The sequence below is a fragment of the Rattus rattus genome, chromosome 2 (assembly GCF_011064425.1).
Source record: "Rattus rattus isolate New Zealand chromosome 2, Rrattus_CSIRO_v1, whole genome shotgun sequence".
Taxonomy (NCBI): domain Eukaryota; kingdom Metazoa; phylum Chordata; class Mammalia; order Rodentia; family Muridae; genus Rattus; species Rattus rattus.
In genome coordinates this window covers 133,085,616-133,098,388 of record NC_046155.1, presented here as the reverse complement: position 1 = coordinate 133,098,388, position 12,773 = coordinate 133,085,616, and the positions used below count along the sequence as shown (strand labels likewise).

Genomic DNA, 12,773 nt, shown 5'->3' with positions numbered 1-12,773 from the left:
GAGCCTGCAGGTGCCATCTGCATTGTAGGGTTCCCTTGGTACCATCAGAGACTCTCCACATTTAATAAGAAAAGTTTTGCTCCACAGATCCCTTCAAGGAGCGCCTGGTTCCTCAGCACCCACACTGCTATCTAGAGCTCTGTTAAGAAGACACTCTCTCCTGACCCTTGTGTGAACATAAGCGAGGGTCATGGCAGGGCTTGTTCCTGACAGCCCACAAAGTCAAAGAGGACTGACACAAGGATGGGCAGGCTGAGTGCAAAAGATCAGGAAAATTCCCAGTTACTCACACTAGAGAGCTGAGGGCCGCTTGTCCTAGATGGTGCTGCTGCCAGGCTGAAGCCTGCCCCAGAGACAGCATTCCAGGGGAAGTAAAGCCTTGCAGAGCGGACAGGTCAGCGCTGGTCAATGAGTAATCTACAAAAGGAGGATATTATTACTACACAGATAAATATACTTGGCCCTTGGGAAAAGATAGACACTGGAACACTGGATTGAACCTGCATTAACAGGCGTTGATGCTCAGCAGGACAGGACAGGAAGGACGAACCATTTCTTGCTGAACGAATACACAACACAATCAACTACATTTGTTTCAGGAGCTCCCCGACTGCACATATCACTTCAAATTCATGAACATCTTTCTATGACATACAAGTCATTTTCTACGAATGCTTCAGTCACAATTACTGTGACCAAGGCTTAGGATGTTAGATACTGCTTACATGTAGTTACTTTAATTCATCATCAACACAGGGTTTCCATTTAGTTCTGAGGAAAGGAGGCAGAGACTGCTACTTTTAACTTTTTTCTCATGTTTCAAAAAAGGAGTTTAAAGCAGTTGGTCCTCTAGCCTGATGTCTACTCTAGTAACCCTTCCAGTCCATAATTCTCTCTTGGCTTCTTGGCCTGTCCAGAGACCCACTTGGCCATCTCCATAAACACCTTAATTCTGGCATAACCCAAACTGAACTCATGTTCTCAAAGCTGTCTTTCCTTTCTTGATAAGTTGCACCAACATACCCAATGGCTCATGCCAAGAAAAACCGAGTGTTCACATTATTTCTCTGCTGCATGCTTAACCTGAGCTATCAACAACTCTAGTCAATTCTACCTTGCTGTCCCTTTAGCTTGAGGAGGTTCCAGTATAATCTAATACTCTGGTCTAAGCCACCAGTAAACCATTACTTGGACCACTAAACAACCTTTCTACGACCTATTGGCACTCACTTAAAAGACAAGACTTGTTTTTATCATTTTAGTTATGTGTCTGGGTATGTGTAGACATGAGTAAAGGTTCCCACAGAGGACAGAAGATGGTGCTGGACTCCCCTGGAGCTGGAGTTACAGGCAGTTATGAGCTGCCTAAAGTGGGTGAGGGGTCCAAACATGGATCCTCTGCAAGACTAGCACCAAGTCTTAACCAAAGAGCCATCTCCTATGACCACTAGGCCATTAGAGCCAAAACTGACATGTCTGAAAACAACAACATGATGCTCTGCAACATACCCAACAAATCCCGCTCTTCCAGCTCAACTCTCACTGCCCTTCGTGTGATACTCACCTTGCTCTGGCTGGTGGCCTCCTGCCTATGTCCGTGCTGACACAATAGGAACAGGTCTTTCCCAGTGCTAAGGGTCTTTCTTATGGCAGACCTCAGTTCCACTACAGACTACACACTTTATTTACAGGGCCTGCCAGGGCACCTGTCACACGTGTTAATGCTTCTTAAAGCTGGAGTGATGTTACTGAGGGCATGAGGAAGTGTCCATGGGACCACAGGCTATTTTTAAAAATTGCTCCTTTTATTCATATCTTTACTTACTGCCTGGCATGGTGGGCTTGACACTAAGAATCTACAGAAAAAAAAATAATATACACAATAATATGGGAAAAGAGAAAACACAAAACGAAACAGCTATTCTAAGGAGGAGAATGAAAGTGACTTCAGATGGAATGAGACTTGTGTTTAGACTTCATGATTTTAAGGGAGCCTGACTCCACCCACTTTTTATGTGTTTCAGTAATTCCTTAGAGACTCTGTAAAAATATATGTATGCAATATTAAAAAGTGCTTATGGGTTGGGGATTTAGCTCAGTGGTAGAGCGCTTGCCTAGCAAGCGCAAGGCCCTGGGTTCGGTCCCCAGCTCCGAAAAAAAAGAAAAAAAAAGTTTAAAAAGTGCTTATACATATGTACATTCTTTAGAAACTAATGGTGTTTTTAAAAACGAGTATCACAGTAGAATTTTGAGAATGCTGGAAGGCGTGCAATGAGGCACACAGAATACTGCAGTCTAACTCTGATACTCAATCCACACTGGGCCTCCTCAGCGATACGCATCTGTGTACCCAACCTCTCTAGCTCCCTTCTTTCCTAGCTTCTCAACCTCAGAGTACAAACTAGAAAGTCTAACAGTGCAGAGCTTTCCTACAAATGCTGACCAACTAAGCTGTGTCTGCTCCTCATCTGTAAAAAAGATCTGCCCTTAACTCAAAATCTCTTCTGCAGCAAGTGACTGATGAACTTGAACAGAACTTCTCTAAGTGTTCAAGCTCTGGTCTTTTCTGAAATTAGTTCTGTGCAAGACAAACAATGGGCTACAATTCACAGGCTACTAAGCATCTGATAGACTGGAGCAGTTTGTTTTCATACAGGTACCTGGGAAGGTAAAGGTCATCCCCTAGGCTTTGCCAACAAGACCATTACAAGTTGTTTGGAAAGAACTAGCCCTGGAGTTAAAGTGCCAATCAGAGGTATAAACTGCTTGACCCTCCAGGTAGCCCCACATAGCAGTTTTAGTACTGATGCCAAAGCATTTACTCTGAAGTCTAAAATTAGGTGATCTCCGCCACAGTCCACTTCTGAGCGTCAAAGGAGACTTCCTTGCAGTGCACTCTTTTTTTTTTTAAAGATTTTATTTATAAGTGAGTACCCTGTCACTCTCTTCAGACACACCAGAAGAGGGCATCAGATCCCATTACAGATGGTTGTGAGCCACCATGTAGTTGCTGGGAATTGAACTCAGGACCTCTGGAAGAGCAGTCAGTGCTCTTAACCACTGAGCCATCTCTTCAGCCCTGCGATGCAGCCTTCTGATGACAGAAAAGGTGTTCTTTCTTTCTTTTTTTTCCTCTGTCTGTCCGTCCGTCCTTCCTTCCTTCCTTCCTTTCCCAGAGCCACAGGAATTTGGCCCAACTGGGGAGAAAGTGAAACTGCATGTGCTTTCTACCTGTCTTAGAATGATAGACCCAATAGGGAACTCTCTGCTGTACACCAGTTCTTCATATGGGCAATCTGGCTAGGCTAGCAGCATCCCTCCCCATCACTGGGATCCTCCTTATCTCTCTTTGTGTCTGTCTGTCTGTATCTGTCTCTGTCTCTGTCTCTGTCTCTCTTTTTTTCTCTGTGCTTGTGTGTGTGTGTGTGTGTGTGTGTGTGTGTGTATGTGTGTGTGTGTGTGTGTGTGTGTGTGTATGCTTCAAGACCAGGGAGTTCTCTGTAAAGCCCTGGCTGTTTTGGAACTTGCTCTGTAGAACAGCTAGCCTTGAACTCAGAGATCTGCCTGCCTCTACCCTACTCCCCACCACAAGTGCTGTGGTAAAAGGTGTGTGCTACCACTGCCCAGCTACTCCTAAACTTTAACAGCCCTCTGTCTTGAGAATATTTTAAGATGAGAAGTCCGAGACAAAACAAAACAAAGAAACAAATGAATGAAAACCTCTTCTCAGCAGCAAAGTGATTGGCTGTGGGGAGAAACAAGAGCTCATTCTCCTCCACAGGTACAAACAACATAGACCAAGCCAGTAGCTACAGGAGAAAAAACACACATCGCCTGCCACACTGAAGCACCTTCCACACCCCTAAGAGACCTCTACCCTTTCCCAGAGCAGGTTTACAGCATAAAGACAAAACAATCTGATTTCAAAGTTGAGGAGGAACAAGATACTGTGCAAGAAAAGACTTCATAGAAATACCGAAACAATTTGCCTCCTACCTTTCGTGGCTGAGTGTGTGCCAGAGTTGACAACATCTACTTGCTTCTTTCTTAAGAATCAGTAAAAGTCAGACATAGTGGTACACAACTTCAATCCCAGCACTTGAGAAGCAGGGGAATGCTTTTGAGACCAGCATGGCCTACAGAGTGAGTTCCAGGACAACCGAGGCTACACAGAGAAACTCTGTCTCAACCCCCTGCCCCTCAAAAAATAAAAGCAGCAAAAGCTCATGTTGGAGAAATAACTTACTTCATTCTATTATCAACTTATTTTATGCAACTTTTTAAAGTTTTAGCATTTTTAAAAAAAACATATATTTAAAATTGAAACAAAAAACCCAGAGGTAGCATTATCAATAAACATGCTAAAAAATTACAAAAGTACATCTTGTTTAGAAAAGGCCAAGAACAGAGTCAGGAAGGGCCCCGAGCCGGCTCACCAGTGTTGTAGGCTGTCGGCATGGCCGAGTACACTAGTCCCTGCGGAGGCAAGCTTGGAGTTGTCACAGACACCACGGGTGTGGCAAGAGGTTGAGTGGCTTGAGAACTACTTATCCTTTGGGCATTCTGTGAGAGATCAGAAAAAAAGATTAAGTGTAATTATGTGATATTTAGTTCAGACTAAATATTTTAAAAATAACTTCCAATTTAAATGTGACACTTCACAGTTTTATGTGAATATCATTATTTCTTGAAACAGTGATATGAAAACCTTAAAGATATTAATGGGAATAGCTAAATAATTAAGAGATCTATCTTTGTATTAATTATTCATTTTCCCCTTTAAGACTACAGCATATTAATCCTAGATGCATGTCTTAAAATAGAAACTTACCTTACGGGTGATTACACTTTTGTGTGATAGCTTAATGAGGATCTGATATCATTACAAGTATTGTCCAGCTACATTAAATGAGGTCTGTGTGTGTTTTAAATAGCTGATGGCAGCAAAAGTAACTTGTCTATATGAGATTATAAATCTAGGACTACAGGAATCAAAGCTACTTCCTTCGCAGTCCTTATACACTAATGCTTTAGGTTGTGGCTTAGTCCACGTAGCTTGTGTTATGGCTTCCCACATGCTCACCCTGCAGGTGATTTAGGTTTTAACAGCACATTCAGATCTGTATCATTCTGGTTTTCCAGTTTTCTGAAAGAAAAGGCTCTAAGTTTCTCAATAATGTACTTTTCAAAAGCTATTAATACTGACTCGCTGTATTGGAATAAAAGTATCTTAGGCAGGTTGGAAATAAATTAAAATGTTGACACCCCTCCTCCCGACCCCTTTCCTCTTGTCCCCTTTTCCCTCTAGTGACTAGGTAGCCCTGGCTGATCAGGAACATGCTATGCAGATCAGCCTTGACTTGAGCACACAGAGATCCATCTGCCTCTGCCTCTGCCTCCTGACGGTTGGGATTTAAGGACTACCTATTCCTAGCCCCCCCCCCCAAAAAAATTCAACTCTTAAATGATGAAGCTACATTAGGATAGTCCCTGCCTTCCTTGTGTAGGGGTTTGACAGAATCATTTTTTCCTTCACACTGACATAAAGTTGACTTTTTCCAAGACCAAGGATCAGAGAACAGAAGAGACTCCACAGTTTGTATACAAGAAGCTAAAGGGCAGGAATAATTTGTTTTTACAAATAAAGTTATAGCCTGATGACCGATAGTTTAGGGGTCTATGTCGCTATTGAAGAATCTGAATGAGACTGCATTTTCCTCCACTATTTCAGCAAGCACTGAGATGAATGAGGGCCTCTGGCTAAATGTGAATGCCTAACAAGGGCCAGTCTTGAGGATCTCGACTCCAGCTTCTCTCATGTCAGTTCGTATTTCCTACACATCTTCTTACGGGACATCTGAATACCATATGATATGCGGCTATCACTCCAGTCTTAGTCACTGATTCCCTTCTTCTTAAGCCTGGAGAAAAATCACTTTACTTCTCTGAACCCTTTAATTTGTTACAGAAGGAAGTCAGACATATTTGTCATGTCTGGCTTTCAGTGCTCCTGCTAACTAAGGGGGTATACAGAAATGAACCCAGAACAGCATTCTTACTGTCCCAGACTTTGTGTAGTTGAAACTTTACATTATTGGCGATATTGGTGACTTAAACAGACAAATGTATTTATATCCTTCTAGTCCACAGCAATCCCACTAAACCTGTAATGCGATACAATGATCCTAGAAGTGCAAGGCTTCTAACCTAGTTGCTGTGGCCTCGCTCTTGCTTACAGGCCCAGGAGCTGGCTGCTTTCTTTCCCTTCACTTTGGATCAGAGCCATCAACAATTATTTTAGGGGATAAACTGCTTTGAACAATTTTCTGAGTTCTAGAGGATTGTATTTCTGGTTCTGCTTTGCGTTTTAAATTGATTAATTTTTAGAGTATGTTTAGCTTAAACTTTAAAGAATGTGATCAACTACACTTTCTAGTGATCTTTCTTATTTTCATCATTTCTACATTCAACACACTCAGAAACTATCTCTGAGATTCTGTAGTTACGTGTTATTTTAAAGTCACACATTGGTATGATAGGTGGAGAAATGTAGTAGTCTCAGCATTGAGTCAACAATTTCACTGAGTTTTTTGAGTGAGGGACTTAATCTGGTCTGAAATCAAACTAAGTAAAAAAAAATAGTGTTGATAAAGTTTGGTGTAGGCTATCCCTACTCTAGGCTCTTTGGAGTTGTGTCTTCATGGCACTTCCTGGTACGACTCAAAGACTGGAGTAATAATGACTACACTCGTTCTACCCACCAGATAGAGAGAGATCCCTGCAGCAGTGTGGTCCATGAGTGAGTGACTTTCAGAACCACTAGAGGGCAACACAGTGCTAGATCTAGAGGGCAACACAGTGCTAGATAATTAAAGCATGTAGGACAATTACTTAAGGGTAAAGAGCAGGGTCTAGTATAAGACGAATTATTTCAGTTTGAACCATAATGCAACCATTAGTGGTATCCTTAAGTAAAGAATTTCCCCGAAGACATTCACTGTGTAATCCAGCATTGCATTTACAGCTAATCAGTGAGTACATTTCAGATACCAATCCAAAAACGAGCAAGCACTGAGCAAATAAAAGAGCAACTCTTATTTTAAGGATAAAGAACAGAGAACCTTATTTGAAAAGAAACTGCAAAACACACCAGCATGCATAAACATGTCATAATAAGTAAATGAAGCCAGTGATGCTTTACACCCCATGCTCTCATGCACTCCGAACCCCCTGCCCATGCTAAAACCCGGACACTCACAAGTTTTATCCCCCTTAAACTGGAGTCATCTGAGCAGCAAATGACTCGGAAAGCATATGATGGCATCCGTTGAATTTGGGTTTTAGTTCCCAAGAAAGAGCTAAGTTATTTTTAATCAAGTTTATTTTCCAGAGGAAAAAAACAACAGAAAATACTTGTTTTGGAAAAACAGGTAACAGCTGCTTTTAAGAATCATCTATCTCCTGGTAAGAAGTAAATGTGTGTTATGTTCAATCACAGACATTTCTTTTTGTAAACAGGGAACCCCCTTGTGGTTCAGACTGTCTCATGCAGGATGAAATAATCAACTCTGAAAAAGGTGACCTCACCAACCATGATGTAATCTTTTTGAAAGAAAGAAACATAACACAAGATTCTGTGTTACGATCTTAGGGACTCTGAGGGTGAAGTCATTTTCTAAAAACACTTGAAATAAATTGGAAAGCCACGTCTTGTGTATTTCCTTAGCAGAAAAAGCTTAAAGTATGTTGTGCTCATGGACAGCTATTGTTTTTACAGGCTACTTCAATATGTCTTCTCCTTTACCTCGCAAATAAAAGGGACCAATATAAACATAAAAACTAGGATCACTAGTACCAGTAGGTGAATTTCTTGATTAAAAAATGTTTGAATAGAAAACAAATAGAAAAATATTCTTGTAGCAAAGGTTAAATAAAGCATTTAAAATAATTAGTACTATTACATATTTTCAACTCTGTTCAAGCAGGAAAGCACACTCACCAGCTCCAACTCCTCTTCCTCCGACTGCACTCAGCACATAGAGGGATAAGAGAGTTAGCTAAGATTGCTGGAGCTCACAACAAGCTCTCTCTTTAGAAAGACATGGCATGTGGATTCTACTAGCTGTCTGAACTTTATGGAGATTATATACATAGCAAACGATGTATATAGTACTTGCTTCTTTTAAATTCTCCAGTCAATGATTTAAAACCCCATCCTACCCCTTAATCCCACCTCTCCACACACCTACTCTTACATGAGCCTCTCCTACACACAGCCCATGTTTCTGGGACACTTCCAAGGGCAACACTGTGTACTTAATACATTTTAATCTCTGCAGAACTACCCCATCTGGCCAGACAGTCTACATGTCTGTCTACTACCAGCTCTAGTTAGAAAACTGTTGTGTGTTTCATTTTCCCAGTGGCCAACACAGCATCATAAAACTCAATACATTAAAAAAAAAAAACCCTCAATACATGTTTGCTAATAGGTGCTACAGTTTTGAGTAATAATACATGTTTACCACTTGCAAAGAACAGTGTTCACATGGATAAAACTATCTTAGTGGAGTAAAGCCTTGCATATGAAAACAAAACAAAACAAAAAGACTGGAAGAAAAGTGAACTGTTAAGCTTTACAAATAGTAAAAAAAAAATGAATGAAACAGGTTTTCTCCTTTTCTTTTAAGTGGTTATGAAATATTAATATGCTAGAAACAGTCTGCTCATTGTTATTTTCTACTTTACTTGAGTAAGTCAAGTTTCTTCTAATCTGTAAAGTGTCCTGAGCCCCACTGACGGAGTCACAGTCTTAAAGCAGGTCTCTCTGCAAATGAGCAACAAAGGAGCACTCACTACAAATGGGCGAACAGCTTCGCTGCTCAGTTAGACAGAGCACTCATCTCCCACTCACACGACAGGGGTCAAAATAACTCCAACTCTTGTTACATGAAGAGTACAGAGTGCACTTTTCACAGGGTTCATGGTTTTGTTTTGTTTTTCTTTCTATGACCAGATATGATTTTATTAAGCAGTTTCAAAGTCCCAAGTAGTCTGGGTCTTCCTAACACACATTTCTGTGCCTTGAGTGATTTAATTTCAGAAAGTTCCAGGCAGGTACTGCCTACCTCACCTGCAAGGTGCTCAGGGAGCCACCTAAGTGGCTGTTTTTTTCGGGCATACTTCTTTGTTATACACATTTGTGCTTTAACCATTTTACTTCACAGCCCTGAGAGCACCTGCTGAGAGCTCCTTCACACACCTCTTTCTGAAGTTAATGTCCCCACAAAACTGTTGAGACCAGGGATCCTATTTGTAAAGTTTTGCACTTCACTTAGACCCCACCAGCCTGGGTGGGCTGAAGAACACGAACTTTGGAAAGAATACCTGACCTTATCAGAAGGCAGATGTCTTCTTTTTGTTTTACAACTAGTGATGTTAAGCCAGTTACCTAAACTACAGTAATGTCCTTCAGGATTCCCCCACTAAAGCACAATTCCCTTTATAAACCACACATATTTAGGTATGTAAATGTTGCACTTTAAATGGTTGCCTAGTGGCTGCAGCATTTACTTTCTGGCTTGCCTATAATAGTTATGGCTCTACTATGCTATTCTAAAGCTGTTTCCTATTCTCGTTTGTTTGTTTGTTTTCCAGACAGAGTGTCTCTGTGTTCTCCTGGAACTGGACCTCACTGTTTAGACCAAGCTGGCCTTGCACCTGAGTTCTGGGGTTAAAGGAATGCTTTAAGGTCCAGCTTTCCTATTCTTAGATTTCTTCCAAAAATTACTAATTAGATCTGCTAAGGAGGAGGTGTTACCAGTTCCTTATTTATTTAATCATATTTGTATGATGGAGTCAGCATTTCTTATTCCTTGAGTTATAACCTCAAACTACTGCTAATTTAAAATTTTCTACCTTTGGTTTTTTTTTTTTTTTTTTAAAGAATGGTCCCAGGAGCCTTTCAATAACTGCATCCCTATTCCTTGGCTCCTGGCTTATCTTGTGCTTCCCTACACCCTACCCCTTCCCCAAGGCAACCCCTAGTCCCTGAACCAGATAATGGTGTTTAGATACTGCAATCTGAGCACAGGTACACTCGGCTACTAGAGGAAATTACTCGAGGAATTCTCAACAGACAACCAGAAAACACACAAGGGCTTCTGTGTCTACAGAGTCCATGAAAAACACTGGTTTATAGTTATTTTTGCTTACAATGTCTTATTCTGGTTTTGTATTAAAACGGTTGCTGCCTAATAAAATAAAATGAGGGGGAAATGTTCTTTTTTTTCTTCCCTATCTGAAATTGTGAAGAGTTGCTATTAATTCTTCCTTAAAATGTTTGAGAGTTTGCCAGTGAAACCATCTAGATCTGGAACTTCTATTTCAGAAGACATTAAAATGAAAAATCCAACTTCTTTATTTAGCATCTAGGTGAACTGAGTAATTTCCTGGTAGTTTATATCTCGGGGACAGTCGGTGCCATTCCCTTTCTCAGCATTTGCATTTTGCACCCCACCCATCCTTGGTATTTAGAACCTGCATCTTCTGCCTGTCTTTGGTCAGCATGGCTAGAAAGTGATCAATTAATCTGGGAAGACAAAAAAAGGTTGTTTTTTTTTTTTTTTTTGTCAGTTTGACTGCTTTGACTCTACTCCTTTTCCATTTTAAAGTTCTTGTTACTTATTTTCTTTTGCTGCTCTGGGTTAAATTTTCTCTTCTTTTTCAAAATAAAAGCTACAGGTACTAACTTGGGACCTTCTTCTCATCCTTATCAAGAATTTTATTTATTCTCTGTGTATGCACTCACAGGTATGTGTGCAGGTTAAAGGTCAATGTGCAGGAGTCAGTTCTCTCTTCCTACCATGTGAGTGCTCAAGACTGAGGTCAGCTGTCACCTGTGGAGCAGGAGCCTTTGCTTGCTTGTCCTGGTATAGTTTTATGTCAGTTCTGACACAAGACAAAGTTATCCGAGAGGAAAGAATCTTGATTGAGAAAATGCCTCCATAATTTTGGGTAGTAGTCAAACCTGGAGAAAACCTTCTACATTAGTGATTGATGGGGGAGGACCCAGGCTATTATGGGTGGTGCCATCCCTGCGTTGGTGATCCTCGATTTTAGAAGAAAGCAAGCCATAGGAAGCAAGCCAATAAGCAGCACCCCTCCGTGGCTTCTGCATCAGCTCCTGCTTCCAGGTGTCCGGCCTACTTGAGTTCCTGTCCTGACTTCCTTTGATGATGACTGTGATATGGAACTATAAGCCAAATAAACCCTTGCTTTTCCAACTTGCTTTTTGGTCACAGCAATAGAAGACACATGCTATGAAACCTAGTCTGACTCCTGGAGTGAAGAAAGAGATGAAGTTTAAAACCTAGGAAATGTGTATGAATATGAATTTTAATTAATAATAATTTATAATACTGGGTCATTAATGTTAATGACTGTGCCATAGTAATATAAACTGTTAAAAACATTGTGTATGAAGTATAAAGAACCATATGATTTTAGTGATCTTTCCAATGAATCAAAAACTGTTCTAAAGTAAAGGTTTATAAACTGTTTCTTTTATTCCCTCTGTTCTTTGTTTCTCTGCATATAGTCAAGATTTTGTGGACACTAGCATTACTTATTCAAGAAGACTATAACATTTCTTGTACAGTAGTTCTATTGGCAATACATTTCTGGTTTTGGTTTGAAAAGGCTTTGCATTTACTTTTTAAGAGCATTTTTGCTGGGTTAGGTGAAGGGAGAGTTTTGTGTTTATTGTTGCCTCATTGATGGCCAGCTGAAAGATCGGCATGGTAGTCATTTCCTATCTTTGCTCTGTAAGGCACATGTTTCTATTCACTGGCTGTTTTTAAAAGTTTCTATTTGCCCTTTGCTTTGAGCAGTTCCAATGTGCATGTGTGTTTTTGTGCACATGTGCACTGGAAGTATTATCCTACATGGTGATTATCTCCCTTAGACCACTGTTCCTACTGTTCTCCAATTTGGAACTCCACTTGCAGACATGTTGCACTACATGATAAAGTCTTGCAGCTTTCAGATCATGTTTGATTTTGGTTCTTCTCATGTTTCCTTGTTGGCCCTGCCACTGCAAAGTTTTAGTTACCTTTCTCAGGAACTAGACTAGGTTTAAAAATTATTGTTGCTGTGGCAGACACAGTGATGTGTTATCAGTGCACTAGAGGTGACAATATTTGTTGAGCATCCCTCACTGTATTTATCCCATGGAAAAGAAAATGACTCACACAAAGGTTGTCCTCACTGCAGTGGCCAGATGGGTTTCCGGAGGTCTTACCAGGTCTTATTTTACCTGGTACACAAGATGGAAAGACAAGAGTCTTTCCTATAGAGAAGTCCTCTATAGGACTTTTATAGGCTCCTAAATAGGAGTCTCCTCCTATAGAGAAAACAGACTTAACCTCCACTGGGGCTTCAGGAGTCTCACTGCATGCTTGACCTCCAGCAAGTCACTAATCACACTAGCACCAATATCTTTCTCCACAGTAACCATCTTCTCTAGCCATTAGGCCAGCTGACCTGTGAATTAGCAGCACTAAAATGAATTTTCTAACAGCATAAAGTTAAAAGCAACTTATTTTAAATTTTCAGTTTTCCCAAATGAAAGAGCCCCTCCCTACACTTTTATTTATCTAATGCAGAGTTTGAGATTTAAACAAATTGTGACTTAAAAATCCTGGCCATGTGTACTGCTACCTTGGACAAATAGTAACTCTTAGTTCTGTTTTCTCATCTCTACCCGGCTATGA

The 12,773-nt window shown here is 40.6% G+C and overlaps 1 protein-coding gene across 5 annotated transcripts in view; it reads right to left on the bottom strand.

The window, feature by feature from the left end:
* Nucleotides 1–12,773, bottom strand: part of Mef2a (myocyte enhancer factor 2A) — a 139,604-nt gene that overhangs the window by 5,308 nt on the left and 121,523 nt on the right. For 3 of the 5 annotated variants that reach the window (XM_032893429.1, XM_032893430.1, XM_032893431.1), the window contains 3 exons: nucleotides 8,000–8,023; nucleotides 4,437–4,563; nucleotides 291–417 (listed from right to left, as the gene is read on the bottom strand). In XM_032893429.1, the coding sequence (XP_032749320.1) occupies nucleotides 291–417; nucleotides 4,437–4,563; nucleotides 8,000–8,023 (278 nt within the window). The remainder of the gene's footprint in view (nucleotides 1–290; nucleotides 418–4,436; nucleotides 4,564–7,999; nucleotides 8,024–12,773) is intronic. The other 2 variants (XM_032893432.1, XM_032893434.1) reach the window with 1 other exon arrangement.